Raw genomic sequence first — 24473 nt, forward strand, 5'->3', positions numbered from 1 at the left:
AGATGGATGCTTTACACTTTTCGGACTGTATATATAGAAATGCGGTCTAGCCAGCATGAAACAATTTTTCATCATTAATCATCATGAGGTTAATCCTAAAAAAACTGATAAAGAAATAGATTAACTTTAGTTAATCTTCTTAGAAAAAAGTTTATATAAGGTTGCAACCTTAAAATGTAGAATTACGGATGCACTTTGAAAATCTATCGGAAAATATTGTTTTAATGTTGAAAGACACTCTTAATTGATCATCTCGATATTGAGATATATGGTTATGAAAAATAGAAAGAATTTTGAATCCTAAAAATAGTACATTTTGTAACACTTTATCTAGACCGTTCATTTTAAAGATTTTCATATATTTATATTTATAGATCTAGTTGATTTTAACTATTTTAGGAGTTTAAAATTTTATAATTAGATAAAAAAATAGATTTAATCTTATGAATATTTTACATCAAAATTATATGTTGTAATAAAATTGGGTAATGAAAAAGTTAATGACCTAGTAATGAAAAAAGTTAATTTGGATAGATGACGTAAGACGAGGGTACTTTAGACATGTCCACCTAGAATTATGCCTATAAATGCTCTGCTTCTCCTTTGGAAAAGCTGATATTTTTTTCTTCAATTTTGGGATTAATTCCAGAAAGTGAGCTTCTTTTTGAAGAAAAATTACAAAAAAAAAAAAAGAAAAAAGAAGAAGCTCAAGTCTGGAAATTTCATCCCAGAAAACCCAATTCTGAAACCACCCTTGTTGTCAATTTCTTTTACACATTTCCCCGTTATTCTTTCGTCTTTGCATTTATTTTGTGCTTTAAAGTGGTGTAGAACTTGCTTAGATGTTCTGGAACTCAAAGCTCTGATTTTTTGGTTCCGATCTTCCTTATATTTTCAGATCCTCGCTGGTTTTTCTGGTTCGCTTTTTGCATTATAAAATGGTGTCAGCTAATAAGGAAATGGTGGTCTATTGCTTTGACACTTTGGTGGCTCACTACACCAGTGAGCAAGCGCCCCCTCCAGCTTTTGATGCAGGCCAGTAGTAAGTTTTTGCCTTTCTTTGATTATCATCCTTGTTTGCTTTTTCATTGCTGTTTATTTGAAGTCTTTCAGTTAATAATAGTGTGTATAATGTAACTGAAGAGATTCAGTAAAGTAGGGAGAAATTGATGGAAAATAAAGCAATATATTTATGCAAGAGAACTTAATTATTTTTTTTCCTTGATCTGATGGTAAAATCATGAATAAGGGGAACATGCAGTTTAAGAATTAAAATAGAAAACATTATTGCTCCTTATCGTATCAATCAGACCTTTTATTTCCATTCACATAGAAATTGGGACATAAGTCGCTAAACCAATGATTATGGATTTTGAATCATGTATTTGTTGTCACTTTTTTTTTTTTATCTGATTTATTTGTTTACCTGCCTCCTTTTGGTTTTTTCCTTCGTTATATTATTTTAAAGTTGACACAAGGGGAGGATAATTCAATTGAACGTTAGGAATTCTTCCTTGTCATAGATAGTTTATGCAATTCCAATATAAAATTTCTTTTGAGTCTTTGTTCTACTTTTGTGTTTGCTTGGTTTTTTTTTCGTGAATTGGTAGCTTGTGTTTGATCATTGGACACAGTTTCTATGAGTCCATGTAGAAATGAGTCATCTATTTTTGAGATGGATTTTTGGACCTAATTTTTAATGACATGTAATCTCTAACATGGAGATCATGAATATGAAAAAATAAATAATTTTTTGAAAATTAAAAATAATAATTCTATTAAGAAACTATTTGGACTGTTAGTTTCAATTGTTTTTAGATGGACCACCTATTTGCATCCATCTTTAAGATAAATGCTTTATACCTCGGGGATTGCAAATGTAGAAATGCGGTCCCTGCCGGATGAAACAATTTTTTTTGATCATTATATTGGAACTGGATATTAGTTAATTCTATCTGCAATGTTTCATGTTAGTTGGGTTTTGATTGAGTAATGGTTATGCTTGGCAGTTTCTCTATTCGAATTTGGATGAGTTATGGACAGAGTAAATCCTTTTCCATTGAGCGCATCAGCCTGCCATATTTTATCCATGCTGAATCTTGTTTTATTTCTTCCAGATTTAATAAGTATTCTTCTTAATACATAATTGTGATTGAATTTATCCGTTTGCACCAACATTTTTCTTGGTCGAGTTTTTCTCTTTTCTACAGTTGGGGTGTCACCTCGTTTTTATATTTCTGTTGAAGGGTTACCTTTATATTTTGAAAATGATCGCATTGCTGTTTCCTAACTTGTGTTCAATTAAATTGATGATTTTGTTCATATTATTAGCTTTTGAGGCTGACTTATATTCTGTTGGGGAAGAGAGTCTGGTATTGTTTGGCATTTGGGTTATTATGTAGTTATTTTATGTTTCATCTGGTCCCTTAGGTTTTGGCATAGTGGTAGATACCCCAAGAGTGTTTTTAAGGAAGTTAGGGTTTCCACATTTGAAGTTTGTCCCCAGAAACAAACCATGTTGACTGACTCCACTTTTTATATATTTTACTTCATCTGTTTCTCAATTGAAGGATCATCAAGCCTTTTTTTCTTTTGCAATTCCTTGATGATATGTGCTTTAATAAAAAGAAATTACGCTTCTTCTTTGCTTCTCTGGCTAAATGCTTTCTGTAATACACACAGTTTGCTTATCGGCCTAAACTTCTTATCTGTTTTATCACCATTATATCTATAGGAGTTGTCTGGTATGATCACTTGCTTTTTGTACAGGTTGATATGACTTCGTTATAAATACTGATAAATGTGCTTCTCTTGAATGGCATGCATAAAAGTTTGGCCTTATTCTCTTTTTAACTCTTACTATGAGGGACTTTATTACAGTCCCTTGTTTGTCACCTGGAAGAAAATCACTAACGGTGGGGAGCCTCGTCTTCGAGGATGCATTGGAACTTTGGAGGCCCGATGCTTGGTCAATGGCTTTAAGGATTATGCTCTAACGAGGTAATATTCATTTGGGGCTTCTATTTCTTTTTTTTTGGTCATTGTTATTGTTCAGTGTTTGGGGATGGTGACGATTTTAGGAACATATTGACTTTTCTTGTTTTCTGTTTTTTAATTGTTTTGAGAGTTTTACTTTATTTCCTTCTCATGACGATACTTTGAAAATTTTAATATTTTTGGTAAACAAATGATTTTTCTGCAATGATCCTACATGCTATTGAAGTTTGATCAGTTTATGTAATGCATTTGAATCTTTAATGTTTCATTCTGCAAGTTTTGTGGCGTGACATAAAATTCTATTTAATATGTTCAAAAGTTCTTTGAACATGAGTTTAGCTTGGTCAAATATCCCTCCTATATTGATATTCTTTAATTAAATTTTATCTTAAAGGAGAAGGCCCCCAGAATACAAAATACAAATGCTATCAAAGACCGACCAACCCCCCACCCCCAACCAAAACAACCTTTGTAATTAACTATAATATGGGCATGTAAGGAGTGTACATCAGGCTGTACTGCTGTGAGTACATACAGATGGGAACATTCACCTAATCCTTGGATCAAAAAGTTATAATCCAGTTGAAAACATTCAACCAGATCATGGAGATGGCGATAAGAAAACTAATATGTTAAAGCAGTAGCCACATAAAGAACTTTAGAAGGAGAAAGGAACTCTTGAAAAATAATTGTACCTCCCCACCATTGTGGTGGTTCTTTCATTGTATATGTAATGATGATACAATTATGCAACTCATATAACAATTACATTGTTTACACTTTCCTATATATTACACAGATAGTATACACTTTTCTATCTTGTTACATTCTCTCTAATTTTCTTCCAGGTGTTGTGCATAATTGCCTTAAAAAGGAAATGGCAATATTCTACCCTGTGGCCTTTCCAGAAACTAGATTTTGTTTCTATTACTTCCCCGTAAACTCCACTGAAGAGATATTTGAAGTCCGAATTTGAAGCAAAGATCTCAAAAAACATTTCATGGCAGAGGCTTGGTAAAGATATCAATTACTTGATTGCGAGAAAACCCTTGCTTACCTTCCTCAATTGCCAATTCGATCAATGCCATTTCAATACGAGAAAACTGGTTTTAAATTGCCGATTTAAATTGGTAGCCATTTTCTTTTTATCCTTCCCAAAAGCCCTCATGTCCTTCTCTAAGTGTCCTTCGACCTCTCCCATCTCTTCTGTTTAACGCACTCTCTCCAGTAAAACCATCTTACATAGTCCACAAAAAAAAAAAAAAAAAAAAAAAATTCAAATCCAAATGCTATTGTCATACTTCTCCAAACCCATTTATCTGTCCTCAAATACCTTTTTGCTCAAAAGGATGCTTCATCCTCAACAATTCAGTCTTAATGTGGAAAATTTTGTGTCAATTAAATTGACACAAGACAACTATATATTATAGGAAACCCAAATGCTCTTATTGATTGAGAGTTAGGAATTTTTTGGATTCATTGATGGTGATTGCCCTATGCCAAATCAAAAGATTTCCTCTCCTGATGGTAAGAGTGAAATCAAAAACCCTGACTACAAATCATAACTAAAGTTCAACCGGCTTCGTAAAGCTTGGATCATGGTGACCTTGTTAGAAGACTGTCTCAGTCTTGTTGTTGGCCTTTATACTTCTACAGAGGTTTGGAAATGTCTCAAGAATGCCTATGCAGGTAGTTCTCAAGCTAGGGAGTTCCAACTTACCTTGCAACTCCAACTCTGCAAGAAAGGGAATTCGACTCTATTATAATACATACGCAAACTCAATGGATTTTCGCAAACCCAAACCAGATGAAAATAAGGTATTTTGGCTTGTTAATGGATTTTGACCAAAAGATGAGAGTTTTTCTACCACATGCATAAGTCCCCCAATCCTTCTTATTATGAGATTATACCTCTTCTTTAAAGCCATGAAATTAGAAACCAGCCTCATGTCTCTGAAGAACACTCTTATCCAAATCAAAGTATGCCCTTTGTTAGACAACAACGAAATTTTGGACCCAATAGAGATAACAGGAATTACAAAGGTAGAGGCAAACAACTTTGGTCAACCGTTTTTCAACTCTTAGATATATGGGTTTGTTCAAACAAGATAGAACAATAATGGGGGATGTGGTGTACCTTAGATAAACAATAACTTTGGTGCTCAACCACCAGTGATTCAAAAAGCGGACCGCCCAGCGCCTAGGCGGCCAAATCGGGCGGCCGCCTAGGCGGGAGCCTAGCGTCTAGCCCTGGGTGGCTGCCTAGGGCCTGCGCCCCACCCAGAGGCAGAAATGGGTTTTGGTGGGGCATTTTTTGTCCATTTATTTTATACTAAAGAGCAAAAAATTGGGGTTTTAGGTTCATTTGAAACCTAAAACTTATTGGAGCCCATTTTAGAGAGAGAAAGCCCCCCCAAAAACTAGTTTTTCGTGAATTTTTTAGGATCGAAGGGTTTATCAAAGTTAACAAAAATTGATCAAAACAGCACCCATTGATATTAGATTAATTTTTGATGTTTTGCAAATCTATTGGGGGGTTTTTTAGAAGATTTTGAGTCTTCTAAAGCATCTTTGAGGTGGAAGTTTGAAGATTGAGCAATCAAACTCATAGTGATTTTTTTTATTGCTTTAGTAAATTGTATTATATTTGAGATGTCTTCTTCGGGATCTAATAGGAGTGGTGATCCTGATTGGACATATGGCTACAACCCAGATCCTAATGATAAAAATTGCATAAGATGTAAGTTTTGTGATAAGGATACAAAATGTGACAGAAACCGGTTCAAGAAATATCTTGTCGGTATCAGGGGGGATGTTGCCTCATGTAAAAAGACTCCTGATGCTGTTAAAGAGGAAATAAACAATTTTTTAGTATGGTAAAACTGAAAAAAGATGAGAGATTTGCCTCTATAGCAGAGATTAGGTCTGGGGATCAGGTCAATTATGATGACGATGATAGTGACGAGGAAAGGATTGGGGAGGGATGTCAAGAGGTTGACCAATCCATTATTAGGAGAAAGGGGAAAGGAGTTGTAATTGCTTTTGGTTCTGGTTTTGGGACTGAGAAGCCTCGGGTTAGCGGCCCTAAGGATAGTTTTTTACCTCGGCCTGACCTTGAGGTTGCAGGAGAGAAAACAAAGAAGCAAACCACTATTGAAAATAGAATCAAGAAGGAAGAGAGAGATAGAGCTGCTTATTATCTTGCTACATGGTTTTATGAGGCGGGCATTCTTTTCAATACCGCTTGCTTAAGCAGCTTCTATGTTGGGGTGGAGGCAATTGGCCAATTTGGCCTTGAGATGAAACCCCAAACCCCATATCAGCTTTCAGAGCAATTTTTTCAAAAAAGCAGTGAGTGTCACGAAGGAAACTGTAGAAGTTAAGAAGGATGCATGGGCTCAGTATGCGCTTTCTATTATGATTGATGCTTGGAGTGATAGGAAGAGAAGAAGTCAGATGAATTTGCTTGTGAATTGTCCTTTAGGGACTGTTTTTTTGAGGTCTATTGATGCTTCTGATCATATCCGTGATACCCATTACATATTTCAAGTTATAGAGAAGGGAATCAGGGAGGTTGAGGAGCATCTTGTTGTACAGGTTGTCCCAGACAATGCTGCGCTTGATGTTGCTGCAACTAATTTGTTGCGCATAGCTTATCTTAGAATCTTTTGGACACCATGTGCAGCACATTGTATACACCTCATGCTTGAGGCTTTTGGTAGTTTAACCGAGATATCAGATGTAGTGAAGAAGGCCAAGTTAGTTACAAATTTCATTTATAGCCACCATCTCACATTCAGCATGATGCGTAGCTTTATAAAGAAGAAAGAGATTGTGAGGCCTGGGGTCACGAGATTTGCGATCTGGTACTTATGCCTAGATAACATACATTTGAGGAGAGTGCAGTTGAGACAGATGTTTACCTCGGATGACTGGAGAGCATGTAAGTGGTCTAAAGATCAGGTTGGGAAGAAGGTGAGAGATATTATCCTTTCTAAGGCTTTTTTGGCGAGGGGTGAAGGGCGCTGTTAAGGTATTTTTTCTTCTTATAAAAGTCCTTCGCATGGTTGATAATGACAAGCCTTCTATGGGCTACATATGAGGCTATGGAGAAATGCAAAAGAGAGATAGCCCAAAATTTCAATGATGACGAAACCTGCTAGAAGCCTGTTTGGGAGATTATTGATGAGAAATAGGATAGGCAGCTACATTGGCCATTGCATGCAGCTGGTTATTATATGAACCCAGCTTTTTTTTATGTTGACAAAGATATACACACAAATGACTCAATTATGAATAGATTTACTAAGTGTGTAGATGTGCTAGGCCCTGATCTTGATATCCAGGATTTTATATGCGCTGATGAGCTAATAAATTACAAGTGCTTTAAAATCTTTTGGGAGTCCAATGGCGATAAGGCAAAGGGCCAAAATTGAACCAGGTATTAATAATATTCTTAAGTTCATGAAGTTCAAGTAATCGATTAATTCGATTATTTATTTATGATTTTTTTTTATATCTTTGCAGCCCATTGGTGGGGCCAACATGGGTATAGTTCTCCAAATTTACAAAAGTTGGCCGTTCGGATCTTAAACCTAACCATTTCTTCATCTGGTTGTGAGCGCAATTGGAGTACTTTTGAAGGGGTAAGGCCGTAAGGGTAATTTGTATAATTTTATAAATAATACATGAACCTAGATATTAGATTTTAATTAGTTTCATTTGATTTTGTTAGATTCATACAAAGAAAAAGAACATGCTTGAATCAAAGAGGCTCAATGACCTAGTCTATGTCAAATACATTCGATTCTTGACGGACTAGTTTGCTAAGAGAGATAAGAGAGACTCCATCCGATAAAACAATATGGACAATGTTATGGAATGGTTAGTTGATGATGATGAGGTCGAGGGGCATGAACGATTGATATGAGACATGGTCATGGATACTTCAGGGACATTAGCTGACCCTCCTAGGGCCACTTGATCTTCTGCATAGAGAACAAGGGTGGAGGAAGAAGAGGCAGATTCAGAAGAGACAGAGGAGGACGACGACAGCCAATATGTTGAGGATGGTGACGACTCCGATAAATATGATGCCAATGCAACTGACCCAAAATTTTCTGATGATGAATGAATGATGAATGTTGAATAATTAATAAACTTTGAACTTTGATTGAAGTATTGAACTATTGAAGATTCTTTTGAGTCTTCAAGTATTACTGTCACAGTTTCATAATTCAATTTTGTTTTCTTCCTTATGGTGGTGTACTACAGTACTGGTTTGATACAATTTGGTAACTTGGTTTGATAATTTGGTTGGTTGGTAAATCTTAAGTTTTAATTGGATATGGAGTATGAACCGACTTATGGATTATGGTTATGCTTATAAACAAAGGAGGTGTTGGTGTATCTCTTAATCAATATTGCCCGCAACATTCCCAGATGCAACAATTATCCCAAAAGCCCTAGGAAAAACGTCTAATTTATGAAAAATTTGGACATATTGCATTAAAGTGTTGACATCGATTCAATCATACATACCAAGTAGAAGACATTTGTCAAACTTTTACTACAATGACTATAGCTGATTCTCAAGACTCATGATGGTTTAGGGAAACTGGTGGCTCAAATTATATGACTAGAAACCTAGGTAAAATGCAAAACCTGTGCGGCTTTGCCCATATAGTGGTCCAGATACAGTCATGGTTGGCCATGGTGAACTATTGCCTATTGGACATGTTGGTGATAAAAATTTTGATGTTGGGTCTGGAAAATTCAATGTTTCTAATGTTCTTTTGGTGTCAGAAATGAAAAGGAACTTTTAATCTATCAGAAAGTTTACATAAGATTGTCCTTGTATTTTTGAGTTCGCATCAAATGGTTTTCTGATTAAGGAAAGGAGCACTGGGAGAACTCTAGCTAGTGGGAGTCAAAAGGGCGGACTATGCACACTTGAGGATGTAAAGCAAGATTTATTTTCAAATAAGAATAAGATAACATCAGAAGATGTGTGTCCTCAATACCTCGGACATCGTCCAAATAAAGTAGTCCGTTACTTTGAATCTAAATAGTTGATTAGTGTTGATGTGGAGAATAAATCCCATTCTATTTGTGTTAGTTGTTAAATGGGAAAAAGTTGTAAACACCCGTTTTTTAATACTAATAAGACCTCTACAAAACCTATTTTTAAGATTCATTCATATTTAAGGGGTCTTGCTTCAATTTTACTTAATTGTTATCGTTTTTATGTTGTGTTTGTTGATGATTATACTCTTTTTCTTAGATTTATCACTTGAAAAGAAAATATGAATTTTTCTCTACATTTGTGAAATTTCATTGTATGGTTGAAAGGGTATTTGAAAAACGAATTCGATTTTTTCAATGTGATGTAGGTGGTGAATTTGCTATAAAGAATTCATTTTTTATCTTGGTGATAATGGAATTATGCAACAAATATCAAGTCCAAGAACTCCTGAACAAAATTGAACAGCTGAAAGGAAACATAAAAATATTGTAGAACTATGGCTTACAATGATGTTTTGTGTTGGAATTTCTAAACTATTTTGGGCTTTCCATACTGCAGTCTTTGTAGTATTTGTAATAAGAAAGATTCCCTCGGCCAATGTAAAAATGGATTCACCATACTCTTTATTATGTGGCTGGTTAGCAGACTATTCTTCACTCTAGGTTTTTGGGAGTCGGTGTTTTATGTACTTTCGAGACTATTCTGCAAATAAATTCAGTCCCCATTCTCTTTTATGTGTATTTTTAGTATACACTCTTTAGCATAAGGGATGCAGATGTCTGCATCCACTCACAGGAAAAGTATATATCTCCAAACATGTTGTATTCAATGAAAGCATTTATCTATATGCTAACCCAAATTCTTTGTTTGATAGTGCACAGGTTCAGGGGGAGCTGACTACTTGTGCAAAATAGTTTGATTGATATGAATCTAACATATAGACTTCTTCTTCTTCTGATACATCGCCTGTACATAAACCACCCATGAGAGATGCCCTGGATGTGTGTGCTCGTCTAATTGCTTTGCCCCTCAATAATGATAGCTTTCCAACTTCTTTTGGAGAGGAAGATATCACCACTATGACACTAATACAAAATGACCAAGCTGATGTAGCATATACTCATGGTGATAAAAATGTTTGTCATCTAAGAAACTAACCAATCTGATTTTTCACCAGCCCTTGAGCACCCTTGTCATGACATAGTTACAAGTACTGAAGATGGTCCTCGAAGACCTAAGATTCTACTGTCCATGGTAGCAGTATCAAATGCTCCCACTTTTGAAACTATCCCTACTGAACCTAAGTTCATCAAGTCTATCTGGTTGGCATCATGCAATGGAAGAGGAGATTGAAGCCCTACATATTAGTTCCACTTGAGAGCATCTTCCATGTAAGAAAGTTATTGGTTGTCATTGGGTCTATAAGACTAACTTAAAGTTTGATGGTTGTCTAGAGAGACTTAAGGCCGGGCTAGTTGCTAAAGGATACGATTAGGTTGCTGGAGTTGATATATCTAAAACATCTTATCCTGTTATTAAGCTCGCTAGTATTCAAATTGTGCTCACCATAGTTGCTGTTTGTCACTGGCCTATCAAACAACTTGATGTGAAAAAGGCTTTTCTGCATGGCTTAATGAACATGTATTTGTGGAACAACCTCCTGGCTTTGTCAGCTCAGAATATCCAAATCATGTTTGCAAATTAAAAAAAGCTTTATATGGTCTCAAGTAAGCACATCGAGCATGGTTTGATCGTTTTAGTCTCTTTTGTTACAGTATAGTGGAATCATCTCTATTTGTTTGTAGTCCTCAAGGCACTATTATCCTTCTCCTCTATATTGATGATGTTATTGTTACAGGTGATAATTTAGATTTTCTAGAATGGTTTATTACCAACTTGGTAGAGAAATTCACTATGAAAGATCTTGGTCCCCTTCACTACTTTCTAGGTAGGATCTTATTTCTCAAGTGAAATTTTTCTATCTCAAACCAAATGTACTCGGGATCTTCTTAATTGTGCTCAAATGCTAGGTGCCAAACCTATTTCAACACAAATGGCAGTGAAGAACATTGTTCGTGGGAATTCTGACCTATTTACTGATCCATCTCTTCATCGAAGCATTGTTGGTGCACTCCCATACATTATGATAACACGGCCTAACTTTTCTCGTAGTGCTAATATAGAGTGTCAATTTATGTATTGTCCCGACAATTGCACATTTTCAGGTAGTTAAGTGGGTTCTTTGTTATCTAAATGGTATGCAGTCCTTTGGTATACGAATCTAATCTGCTAGTTCCTTTGAGTTATGCGTATTTTCTGATGCAGATTGGGCCGGTTGTCCAAACACTCACCGTTCAACTATTGGTTTTTGTACCTATATTGGTTCCAATTTCATATCTTGGAGCGTTAAGAAATAGTCAATTGTGGCTCGTTCAAGTGCTGACGTTGATTACCCATCTATGACATCCACTTCTGCAGAATTAACATGGCTTTCTTTTGTTCTTTGGGATATTGTTGTGCCTCTGTCTCAGCTACCAACACCTTTTTGTGATAATATTAGTGCTTTGATACCATAAAGAATTTTAGAGAGAGAAAATTACTTTTGAAAAATAATTATGCCTCATCACCATTGTGGTGGTTCTTTCATTTTATATAGGGTGCGGTTTCTATAAGATTGCAACCTTAAACAATCCAATTAAGGCGCACCTTAAAATTTTATCATAACATGTAATTTTGTTGTAAAAAATTCTTAGTATTATCTTAAAATCTATTTTCATACCTATTAGAAAATTTTAAAATCCAAAAATGGTTAAAATCAAGTAGATCTATAAATATATGAAAATCTTGAAAATGGACGATCTAGATAATGTGTTGCAAGATGCACTATTTCCGAGACGCAAAAACGTTTTTTTTTCATATTCATACATCTCGATGTCGAGATGATCGATTAGAGGGTTTTTTCAACATTAAAACAACATTTCCGATAGATTTTTGAGGTGCATCTGTGATTCTACATTTTAAGGTTACAACCTTATTAAAACTTTTCCTTTTTATATATAATGATGATATAATGGTAAAAGAATACAACTCATATACAATTTACATTGTCAGCATTTTCTCATGTATTTTACATGCAATACATATTTTCTTATCTTGTTACGTTCTCTCATATTTTCTTGCATGTGTTGTGCATGATTGCCTTAAAAAGGAAATGACCATATTTCTACCCTGAGGCCTTTCCAAAAACCAAATTTTGTTTCTGATTACCACATGTATGACAGACTTCTACATATTGTGAAGGAATCTCCATTGATCCTAGAGTTTGTCCTAACACGCATCCCAAATTGTTTAAAGTTTTTGGATGTTGGGGATACATTTCTCTCTTCTAATTTTTGTTGCAAGTGTGATTGTAGTAGTACATGCCCTGGAATATGACTTTAACCCACTCCTAAAGTTTGTGCCTCTTTTTTGTGCTATGCACTGTTGAGAATAGTTTTTTTATTTATTTTTTAATTATCATTTGGACTATATGGAAGAATTTCTTGTGATTGGTTTTGAAAGATTGAAAACCTAAGTCACAGCAGAGTACATTCTTGTTTCCTCTTGCTCCCGAGTTCGGTTGAGCTATAAACTATTGATTTTTTATTAATAGTATGATCTGATAGCTGTGAAAGGTTAATTGTGGCCGACTATTTTAAGTAATATCTCCTACCCTTGATGGGAGGAACCATAAGTTTTTGGGTATTTAATATGAGGTACCACTTTACCTTTGGGGTCTTGTGAAAGAGAATTTGGAGCTATCGGGCATACCATTTTCAAGAGGCATAACCTGAAAGCCTGCTTGGGGTAGCCCAAAACTCTGATTGAAGATCTCTCCGAGATGTACACGTCCAATGTTTTTGGTGTTTTCTTAAATTGGATGTTTCAAGCTTCAAATCATGGTAAAAAATTTGATTGAAAAATCAAATACTAATTTATTTTTCCTTAGGTTTCCTTCTTTTCATTTTGATTTCTGTAATTGGGTTTTATTTTTAGCTTCTTTATGTAATTAGGCTTTTAGAAAGTATGTTCCAGTCCCAGTTGGATTATAAACCCCTTTTGAGTTTGATACTTTCCTAGTCTTTAGGAGTTTGTTTTATATGCTTTTATGAACCGTTGGCCTATGGCTAATTCATTTGATGTTGGCAATAAAGATTATGTTTTTCTTTTGTGAGTCTATTAAATGAGGTAGTGATTCCTTTACCTCGAGGAGATTCCTTAAACTCTTTTTGTAGAGAATGATTAGCTTAATGTTGGAAGAGTGTCCCCATCAAGTTCTAGTGTCTTCTTCGCCTAGCGAAGAAAGAAGTAGACCCTTGTTTTTTTCATTCTCCATGATGCTTCCCCATCCAGGATTCCCCTCAACTAAATTCATCACCCAATTTCTTCCCCATCAAATCGACCCTTCCTAAGCCCTGCTAACCTACCTTTTCTCCTTCCCAAACCCATAATTCATACCCCTAAGCCCACCAACCTTAAATCAGCTTTGATTTCGCCTCATGCCTTCAAATCCATCATTTACCCTTGCTGGACTTTTAAATTTTCCAGCAACTTCAAGCCTAATAGATCCTCTAAAACCAACCCTAATTGTTGCTCTGATCCTGCTTAACACGTCCCCATCACCCTAGCTTCACTCCTAACCTACTAAGGATTCATATTCCTCAAATCTGATTCAAATTAGGAGATATCAGTACCTGAAAACCTTTCTGTCCTAAATTTTGTAAACTCACTAGGATTTCTATTTAGGAATCCCAATCTAGTAGGACTTCTAACTTCATTAGGAAACTCAACCTCCCTACTCCTTTTTCAATTTGGAAACCTAACCTCAATTGGACTTTATTCCTGCCCTAAATTTCTTGACCCATCACACATCCCGTCCAAAAATCCCTTCAAGAGTATTATAGTCTGTAGGAGATAAGTTCCCTTGGTCCGGCATCAAATGTCCTCCACAACTGATCTGTGATAGCTCCAAGCACCACTGTCCCATCACCCAGCAATCTCCTCCCTCAGATAAATTCCTAACCCTGCCAATCCAGTTCCTCTAAGAGACGCCATCAAAATTGGATTTTAAAGAGCCTTCCCCCACATATGAGATGGCCTTCTCCTCCCTCAGGCTCTCAAAATTCAATTTTGATGGTAGCTCATTCACGTCTGGGTTGGAAGGGGTTGGGAATTTGTTTTGAGGCCAGTTTTGATCTCCCATTTTGGTTTTGTTTGACTCTATCGGGGAGCTAGTACAATGTATCTGTAGTTAGAGTTCTTCTCATTGGATTGGAGCATTTACTCAAGAGCGGGGATCGTTATCGGAGGGAGATTTCAGTAATCAAGCTTTCACCTCTTGGGGATTTTCTTTTCTTTTTGATGAGGTTTTTGAATTAGGCCAAGGAAGGGTATTTTATCTACATGTGCTGCATGGCACCAAATGATCTCTGACTCTTTTGATGAAGGAGCATGTATATCGCACCTCCCTCATCTTTAGAAGTTCATTTCCTTTACCCAGCTTTGGCTCAGGGTTCACATCGTTGTGAAACGTGCATGTTCAATGCATCGTTGTGTGCACAGTGAATAAAACTAATTCCCATTTTGGAAAAACTCTTCAGTTGACTCGATTCATCTAGAAGATGAATTTTATAGATGAAAAACCTTGGATGTCCCTGAGTTTTTCCTTCTATGTGATGCTTTAGCTGAATTTTATAGATGAAAATATTGGATGTCCCTGAGTTTTTCCTTCTATGTAATGCTTTTGTTGATTTAACCAACAAATAATATCTATTGGATTGGTAGCATTATGTTATGATAAGTTGATGACCTAGATTCGATTCCCATAATTGACACATTGCACGTTCATAAACTTTTCACAATTTTGAATGATTCACCGAATTTTTCTGAGTTTACTATTTGACTCAGCCTGTCAACTCTGTTTTGGCAGTGAGCGAGGAAGTTATCTAGCTTGAGGATTAAACATTGGTCACAAAAGTGAGCAAGAGTTGATTAGTCCCTCAGGGAGAAGTGATAGCATTTTGGCAAGGGGCCAGTGATTCAAAAAGCGGACCGCTCAACGCCTTGGCGGATCTGGGGGCCTGGGCGCATCGCCCGGGCTTAGGCGCCCAAAACAAGCGGTGGTTCATGGGCGCCTGCCTAGGCGCCTAGGAAACCGCTTAGGCGGCTGCCCTGCACCCAGACTTGGGCGGCCGTCCAGGTCCAGTGCCCTGCCCAGAGGCAAAAATAGCTTTCGATGGGGGCATTTTTTGTTCATTTTTTTTGTATACGAATTGGCAAACATGGGGGTTTTAGGTTCATTTGAAACCTAAAACTTATTGAAGCTCATTTAGAGAGAGAAAGCCCCCAGAAAACTAGTTTTTTGGTAATTTCTTTAGGATCGAAGGGTTTCTCAAAGTAATGATAAATTAATCAAAACATCACCCGTTGATATTAGATTTAATTTTTGATGTTTTATAAATCTATTGGGGTTTTTTAGAAGATTTTGAGTACTTAGAAGTATCTTTGGGGAGGGGTGTCAAGAGGTAGAAATAGAACAATCCATTATTCGGGGAAAGGGAAAGGGAGTTGTAATTGCTTTTGGTTCTAGTTATGTGAGTAAGAAGCCTCAGGTTAGAGGCCCTATGGATAATGTTTTTCCTTGGCTTGACCTTGAGGTTGCAGGAGGGAAACAAAGAAGCAAACCACCATTGAAAATAGAATGAAGAAGGAAGAGAGAGATAGAGTTGCTTATTATCTTGCTACATGGTTTTATGAGGCGAGCATTTCTTTCAATACCGCTTGCTTAATCAGCTTTTATGCCACAGAGGAGGACGACTAATATGTCGAGGAGGGTGACTACTCCGATGAATATGATGCCAATGCCGCTGACCCGAATTTTTTTGATGATGAATGATGAATGCTGAATAATTATTGAACTTTGAACTTTGATTGAATTATTGTCTATTGAAGTTTCTTTTGAGTATTCAAGTATTACTTGCATTTTTGTTTTCTCGCTTATGGTGGTGTAATACTGTAATGTGATTTGTGGATAGTGGATTTGTAGTTCCACTGGTTTGGTAATTTGGTTGGTTGGTAAATTTTATGTTTTAATTGAATATGGATTATGGACCGACTTATGGTTATCTTTATGGAGTATGTGCTAATGTGTAGTATACTTTGAATTTTGATGTGCCCTAAATACCTAATTTTTATATTTTATACAATATATAATTGTAGAATCCTTTTTGGATTCAATTGGGCTGCCGCCCAGGTTCTGGGCGCTCGCCTAGGCATTGGGCGGCTTGGACCCCCCAGGCCACCTACCCACCCAGCGCGTTTTGAAACACTGGCAAGGGCATATTGTGCTAGTTACACAGGCTTTTGCCTTAACATCTTTCGGGTTGTTTCTAGCTTGTTGGCGGTCAGTCATTATATTTCATACGCCTCTCTCTTTTCCCTTTAAGTATTAATGGTAATGTCTATGTTCCATTGGAAATTTTACAGCTTGTATTCCTTGATCGAAGGATGGGTTGGTCATGTTGCTTCCCATGTTGATAATTCTGATGGTTGTTTGCTGTGTTTATGTGGTTCCCATGTTGCTTCCCATTTTCATGTGCTTGCGCTATGTTTTTGCATGTCTCATCTGTTGTGGATATCTGTAGGTGCTTATGTGTGTACACAAAGATGGCGTCTCTGTTGGATCTCTGTAGGCTTCTGTGTAAATGTTCTATGAAATTGTTATGTTCTTTATTTGCATTTGCACCAGCTTTTCCCTTGGCATTCTTTTTCTTTTTGTTTTCCTCTTGCCACAATTCTTTCTGCATTTTATCAATAAAAAAAGGAAGCAAAATTTCTTCAAATTTAAGGCGCTGAGGTTCCTCGTGTTTGATTGGAAAATTTTGGTAACTTCCATTAGTTATACGAGTAGTGCCAGTATTTTATTTTCTGTGTCTTGTTGTGTATTTATTCTTATCTTTGTTCTTATTTTCTCTTTTGAAGCGCACTGAGGGACCGGCGTTTCCCTCCTATTCAAGCCAGAGAATTACCCTACTTGGAATGTACAGTTTCCATTCTGACTGATTATGAATCTGCTCTCCACTATCTTGATTGGGAGGTCCATCTCTTTCTTTTATATTGTTTTAAGTTCTAATAATTCATGTGCATCCATGTATAATTCATCTTCAGTTGCATAAAATTTGTAATTGCACTTTTTTCTTGTGTAACAGCCTTCATAAATTTGTTGTTTGTTGTGTTCCTTATGAGCTTTGTTTTCTTGGTCCTCCTTGATGCGGTCTGTTGTCTTTCTGATTGCAGGTTGGAAAGCATGGTCTAATTATTGAATTCAATGATTCTGACAACATAAGACGCAGTGCTACGTATTTGCCTGAGGTGGCTGCCCAAGAAGGTATTCTTATATTGGATTCTGCTGTGCTGCTTTTTAAGTTCTTGTTTTTCTTTTGCTTTAGAGAAACACCATTTCTCTATTTGGTTTTCACGGATGGCTTCTAGACTTGAGCCCTGGCTTTTTTTCTTGTGCTCTTGTCACTTGTATTTTACATTGCACACTTATATGTTGCATTTTGTAATAGAGTGCAACAAAGATCCAGTGACACATGTATTTTACATTATACACTTGTGTGTTGCATTTTTGTAATAGAATGCAACATAGATCCAATGCGAATTCAACTGGCTAATGACGAGTATTGGAGCTGACAACATTTTGGGCTGTTCATGTGTTATAATAGGACACACAACACGTACTTGGATACAAATGGAAAAAAATAGTTTTTTCCCACTCACAAAAGAGTAGCATATTGGGTGTCCACCAATATCTAATGCCAGAGAGGCATCCAGAATGCCACACTCCACCATGTTGCAGCAAAGTCTAAAGGAAACAGCTTTTTTTTTTTTGAGAAAGTTAACTTTTATATTAATAGATTATAAAGATACAAGTGAGAGTACTACGAAATTTAGGCAATCCCCTTAACAGGGTGCTCTAGACAAAGACCTTTGAGGGTACATAAAACTCTCCAACAGATCCAAAAAAAGAGGGGGTGAGTGTTAAGGGGGGTTGGGATTCCCTTGGGAAGAGTTGATACTAGCTCCCTCTCTTGCTAAAGCATCTGCCTCATCGTTAGCTTCTCGATGGGTGTGTCTTCAAGAGACTTGAATACTGCTACTTAGGTGGGCAATTTTGGCAAAGATGTTATCTAGTCTTCACATGCAGGGGGCAATGTCGGATGCCCACGCAAAGGTGTTACTGGAGTCCCTTCTAGTGTCACTTGTGTGCTCTGTAGAGGATGAAATTTTCTAAGTCCCTCGAGTAGAGCCTTAGCCTTTGCTACTGTGGAGTCCACAACTCCTATAAGTAAGGCGTAGGATAGGAGGATCTACCTTTCTGAGTCCCTACATAGGCCTCCGATGCCTGAAGGGCCCGGGTTACCTATGGAGCCTCCATCGAAATTTAACTTGATAGCCCCGGTTCTGGTGGCCTCAATATCCTTTCCACAATAATTACATTTAATACAATTTTTATCACTTGGATTTGGGTTATAACCATGCTTCCAACCCGGATCAACACTCCTACTAGACCCTGGAGAAGATACTTCCATAGAACAAAGCTTATGTTCATCCTTTTTTGGTTCTTCTAAATTTAGAAGATGTCTAATCTCATCCTGAACTGCTTCAGAAACCTTTGTACAAGAAGCAACATTACCTCTAACACCAGCAAGGTGTTTTTTGAATCGGCTAATACCTCCATTGATATTTTTTTCACTAAAATTACACCTTATACAATTTTTATCATTTGGTTTTGGGTTGTACCCATACTTTCAACCCGGAACACTTCTTCTATAAGTAGCAGAAATAGATCTATAACAAGGATTTTGTTTTTGTTTTTCTTTTACATGACTTATATATTGCTTAATCTCCTCTCTGATAGCTTCAAGAACATTTTTACAAGGGCCAACATCCCCCTTAATACCGGCTACATGTTTCTTAAACCGGTTTATGACTCCTTTCGTCTCTTTTTCACAAAAATTGCATCAAACGCAATTTTTGTCAATTGGATTCAGATTGTATCCATATTTCCAATCCGGATCTCTACTCCGGATCTCCACTCCGACTAACTCTTGAAGAAGACATCTCAAAATAAAACAAGCAATCTAAAAAATAAAGTTTTGCACTTATTTTGATTGCTCAAACTCCAAACTTTGAGAAATACTTTGATCCAATGAAATGTAGGTTTCTGGAAGTTTATTTCTCTCTAAAAGAGGTTCTTGTGGGTTTAGGTTTCAAATGAACTTAAAACCCCTCCTTCTAACCTTTTATATCTTTAAAAAAAAAAAAAAAAATTTCTGCCTCTGGGCGGGGTGCAGGCCCTGGGTGGACCACCTAAGCGGGTTCCATACCGCATAGGCGGCCACCCCGGGGCCACTGCCCAGTTTGGCCACCTAGGCCTGGGCAATGCGCTCAAGCCCTCTAGATCGCCCTAGGCGCTAGGCGGTTCGTTTTTTTGAACACTGCCTCCTACGTACGATAATAATGAAGGGAGGGTCGCCGAAGACTTCAACTCTCTCAGAAAGCCCGACTTCTCGCTATTTGCTTGGGTTCCATACTGAGCATTTCCAAAGGAGAGAATCTTATATTCTTTCAAGGATCATAGTGACTGAGTATCTGCTAATCTGAGAGGCAACTAAGGGATGCTGGGTTGGGTCCCAGAGAACCCAGATTCCGCCTGATGCACCTAACGCATCCAGAGCGACCCATTAGAAGGGGCGAAAGCCCCAAATTTACCTAATTTGAGAGGGGGGAGGAGAAGGGAGTTTGGTTTCCACCAAGCCGAGAATAGAAGGAGAAAACTGAGAAACAGACTGGGTGACATTACTCCGCTTGTCCAGGTGGCCCAAATCCTTTATGTTCCAAATTAGGATCTTCATAACACGTATAAGGGGTTTGGGGCACTCCTAATCGAGCGGCGGGAAGGCTGAGATGCCGAGAGAGAGTCGAGGGGCTGAGTTGAGGTTTCTTCTTTATCATACCGTTTACCAAAAGACAGTTTGGAAAGCTCTCTGGAAACTCTTTGGTTGATGACGAGAGCCTTTGCAGTGGCCTTCTTGTATTTCTTCTGGCATGTTGATTCTCTATCTGCTTTGATGAATGCTTCTAGGGCTTCATGGGAGCCATTGAACTGGAACCCCATCACTGATAGGAGCTCATGAGGGGTACCTTGAGCTTGATCAATAGCATCCATGAAGCTTGAATCCACTGAGTTCATTGAATGAGACTCTGAGGAAGAGGAGAGGGAGGAGTTATCGATGGAGAGGGGGTTTTGACGGGGAGGGGAGCTAGGTTGCTCTCCACCAAGAGAATAAGGTAACAAGGGGGAAGGAGCACCCATAAGGGGGAATATGAAAGGAGAGATAACCTGGGGGAGTGGTGGCTTTTTGGGGTAATTTGAGGGTGGTAACTTAGTCAAAGGGCGACGGCATGTCGCCAAATGAAGAGCACTCTGTGGGAACTGTGATGTTAGGTCATGGCTTGACAGGATGGGGTTAGCAGCAGCTTCAATTGATTGGGTGGGGGTTTGAAGAGAGAGGAGGAAAATCTGAAGCCTCTGAGCTGGTGAGGGGGGATTTAGACCTTCAAGGAATGGGAGAAAAGGCTTGGACACTGAAGGTTGGGGGCTCAAGCGGCGAGGAAGTACCCGTGGGACCAAACATGGGTGGATGAAAAGGGGTTGGCAAGGGCAAAAGAGACAAAGCTTGGTGAGAGGATGTGTGTCCATCTGCCGAGGAGGGGGGGGGGGGGGGGGGGGTTGGGAATAGGTGTTTGACCAGGCTGAGGGTTGAGCGAGAGGAGAGAGAGAATGGGAAGTTGGCACGAGGGATGCGTGCAATTGTCCATCGTCGTATTGTGGAGTAGGTGGTGGGAGACCTGTCAGATCAGGAAATGCGTCACCACCTACCGAGGCGAAGAAAGTTTGGGGACATGTGGCTTGCCCAGCTGAGGGATTTGCAAGAGGAGAGAGAGAAGGAATTTGGCAGGGGGGGTTGCTTGCAGCTCTCCTCCAACCTTATAGGGATCAGAAGCGGGGACCCTTGTTTTCTCTGAAGGGAGGTTACTTGTGGTGATCATGTGATCAACAAGATGCTTATCAGGAGGCAAGGGGAGAAACAAGGGGGGCAGGGATCCATGCGCTTGCTCGAGTTATAAATGGTCAGATAACCCGTGATCGATAGGAAGCACACCAGAAGGGTTGCGGTGAAGGTCAACCAACAGAGGGCCACATGGCTGCGCCAGATGAGTGGGAAGAGCCGCCTTCTCAGGAGCCTGGGGTAGGGATTGGGATTGGGGGTGCCGCTGATCATCTTGAGAGGTTGGGGAGCTCTTGGATCTGGTTGCCAAGAGATGCAAGAATTATTGGGAGCCGGGTGATCAAACCTAGGACAGTTGTGATGGTTTCTCTGCCGGTCTCTATGCGAGACGATGGTCCAGCCATCCTGGTGTATTCCAGGTCTCTGGCATGGTGGTGCGACGGGGGGTGAAGCAGAAGACCAGGCTAAGGGGATATTGAAGAACACGCCCTCTGCTTCAAGCCAAAATGGAAGGAGGAATGAGGGAGGGAGCGAGCGTTTCCACAAGAAGCTAGATGGACCCAAGAGGAAGGGTGCCTGAGGACCTCCAATGGACCGCAATAAAAGCGCTGCAAGAATCCCCTATTTTCTTGAAGGTATCGATGTGCCATACTTGCATAGGAATATGGGTGGCCTGAAGCCATATTTTTTGCGGATGGACTGCTCCTTGGTTCTCGCTCCATGCAGAAAGGGCGAGAGAAGCCCCTTTAAACCAATGTTTGGGTCCCCCTACATAGCGTTGCTCCGGCTAGCATCTGTGGGGAAAGAGTATAAAACTTCGCCAGTAGACGAGCGAGACAAGTAAGGTCATGAACTGCCTACACTTCCCTGCTCCATCTGTCAATGCCTTTGGTATCATTCCTTGGGGGGGGTGAATCTACCCACCAATGAGGACCTCAGAGCCTTCACGATGTGGGTGGAGTGAGGGCCCCCTACTGGAATGGCGAATGGGGCAACCAGGGGGACAACCAGGGGGACAACCAGGCGGGAGCAAGAGCTGGCTGACAAGGAGGGGAGAGGGGTATTGGGAGCAGGATTGGGGGCTGGGAATGAGGATGGAGGATTGGCGGCTGGGTAGGGAGGAGGATGAGGGAATGGGAGATTAGGTTGTGCACAGACCAGAGGTGCCCCATTCTGGATGAGATGGGAGTAGTTGTGGTACAGGGTGGGAAGGGGAGGAGGAGCATTAGAGGGATGACGGACAGAGAAGCACACGGCTCTGGGAAGAGCTGGGCGAGGATAGAAGGACATTAGGACAGTGGTCTGGTCACATCTCAAAACTAAAAGAAAAAGTTTGTACAAGGTTGCAACCTTAAAATGTAGAATTAAGGCGCACCTCAAAAATCCAACATAAGACGTTGTTTTGATATTGGAGAACCCTCTAATTGATCATCTCGACATTGAGATGTATGAATATGAAAAGAAAAAAATATTTCGTGTCCTAAAAATAGCGTATCTTGCAACACATTATCTGGGCTGTCCATTTTTAAGTGTTTATAGATCTACTTCATTTGAACTATTTTTAGAGTTTAAAATTTTATAATTAGAGATGAAAATAGATTCTCAAGCCATCCTAAGAATTTTTGCACCAAAACTATATTCATAATAAGATTTAGAGGTACGCCTTAATTTGATCGTTTAAGGTCACTTTCTCAGTTGTTTTTCAGCACTCACTTTGGCCATTTTAAATGAGTTGGTTGCTCAAAGAATTGCACATATTTTTGCTGCTGTGGACTCAAGATGTCTATTTTGGTTTCTTGGTTGTATTCGCTTTAGAAAAGAACATTATAGAATAAAAGTCCATTGTGTGGATACGTGTTTTTGGACTTGTCAGCATCATGGGCACCTAGAAAGGAAAGAAATGAAACTGCACAGTCATAGCACCATGAATTTTGATTGTGATCTTGAACCGTTCGACTTGGGGTTTTGTTCAGCCTGGGGCAGGATTGCTTCAAGGTAAAGGTTTACGTTGTTTCGTTTAATTGTATGACTAAACCTGTATTATTGGTAGCAGTTGCATGCAACTTATTAGAAAACAGAGGTATATGGAGGCAATGAAATTCTATATCCTATGCGGTACGAACACCGCTTCCCTCAAAGAAAAAGAATAATCTTTGGAACCTGTTATGATTCTTCCCTTGGGTCATTTCCCTCATGCAAAAATAATGTAATTTCTCTCTTAACTCATAGAAGTTCAACAGTATTTTAACACATTTGGGTGCACAACAGGTTGGACAAAGGTTGAGACCATTGAGTCGCTGATGCGTAAAGCTGGCTACAACGGCACCATCACGGAATCTCTTCGCAAAAGAATTCGACTCACTCGCTACCAGAGCACGCTCTATACCATGCACTTCAGTGATTATGCAAGCTATGTGAAAAATACTAGGGGAACGGTACCTGCGATTCTTGGATCAAAGGCCATTCATTGATCCAAAAGCAGCTTCTGTTACAAAGAAGCTACATATTTATGAAAAACTGATTTGCAGTTGGGTTAAGGATTTTGGTCAAGTGCCATGATCTGTTCTTTATTGCTAATTGCTTTTGTCCTCATTGGTGTTCAAATTCCTTTGAAAGAAAGGATTTGAACTAAAAACACTGTGATTTATACTAAAAAATGGAACTAAAAACACTTTGATTTATACTCAAAAGTGGACTTAAAAGCATGTATAGACCCATGCATTAGTTTTCCATTGTGATGGAAATGATAGCTGGGAAGATATTTAAGATCGTGTCTATTGTTGTTAAGGGGGTGTGTGTGCGCGTGTTTGTGAATGTGTGTGCATGTGTGGATTGAAGGGCCTAATTCTGCTCGTTTTGTGTGTACGTGTCATGCATGTGATCGGAGTGGGGACTAATACTGAGGCGGTGTACATGTAATTGAGAAATTGAGGGGATTAAAGTTTGCTTACTGGGGCATGTTAGAGCTTGGAGGTAAATGAAACGGGGGGAGAAAGATCAACTGAACCAAAAAAAAAAAAAACACAAAAACAAAACAAAAGCAGCAAAAAAAAAAAAAAAAAGAAGAGAGGAGAGAATAATTGTCCTGTTTTGTAAACAATATGGAGTTGATAATAAAACAAATAATAAAGAGAACGAATGATTTTCTTGTTATAAGGTAGCCTGTGATGAGCTATCCCAAGATAAGAGTTGCCACTTACGAAGTATAAACTCTACTTATAGATACAAGGAAAGAGTTTAATTGGTCAGCGCTTGACGATTTGCAACGGTGTCTTAGGCTCAAGTCCTATCAAGGGTAGGGGCCCTCTTCCCACTATCACTGAAAAAAAAAAAAA

General features: G+C 38.6%; 1 protein-coding gene and 1 long non-coding RNA gene across 2 annotated transcripts; both read left to right on the top strand.

Moving 5' to 3' along the window:
• The first annotated feature begins 622 nt into the window (after positions 1 to 622).
• Positions 623 to 23913, top strand: LOC18444888 (AMMECR1 family). The gene is made up of 5 exons (XM_006855043.4): positions 623 to 1042; positions 2881 to 3000; positions 17042 to 17156; positions 17357 to 17447; positions 23407 to 23913. The coding sequence occupies exons 1-5, from the start codon at positions 939 to 941 to the stop codon at positions 23607 to 23609; spliced, it is 633 nt and encodes a 210-aa protein (XP_006855105.1). The 5' UTR covers positions 623 to 938; the 3' UTR covers positions 23610 to 23913.
• LOC148779781 (uncharacterized) lies at positions 3007 to 16185 on the top strand. The gene is made up of 2 exons (XR_016044699.1): positions 3007 to 10970; positions 11053 to 16185. It is a non-coding gene; the product is annotated as an uncharacterized LOC148779781 (long non-coding RNA).
• Positions 23914 to 24473: the final 560 nt, after the last annotated feature.

This window comes from Amborella trichopoda, chromosome 11 (assembly GCF_054954075.1).
Source record: "Amborella trichopoda isolate Santa Cruz 75 chromosome 11, AtrichopodaSantaCruz75HAP2 v2.0, whole genome shotgun sequence".
Classification (NCBI taxonomy): domain Eukaryota; kingdom Viridiplantae; phylum Streptophyta; class Magnoliopsida; order Amborellales; family Amborellaceae; genus Amborella; species Amborella trichopoda.

What these genes read in the sequence shown, in the direction of transcription:
- LOC18444888 (XM_006855043.4), top strand. Translation starts at nt 939, where the DNA reads ATGGTGTCAGCTAATAAGGAAATGGTGGTCTATTGCTTTGACACTTTG. An exon ending in AAGGATTATGCTCTAACGAG is followed by an intron (nt 3,001 to 17,041) that starts GTAATATTCATT and finishes TCTCTTTTGAAG; the next exon opens with CGCACTGAGGGACCGGCGTT. An exon ending in TGAGGTGGCTGCCCAAGAAG is followed by an intron (nt 17,448 to 23,406) that starts GTATTCTTATAT and finishes GGTGCACAACAG; the next exon opens with GTTGGACAAAGGTTGAGACC.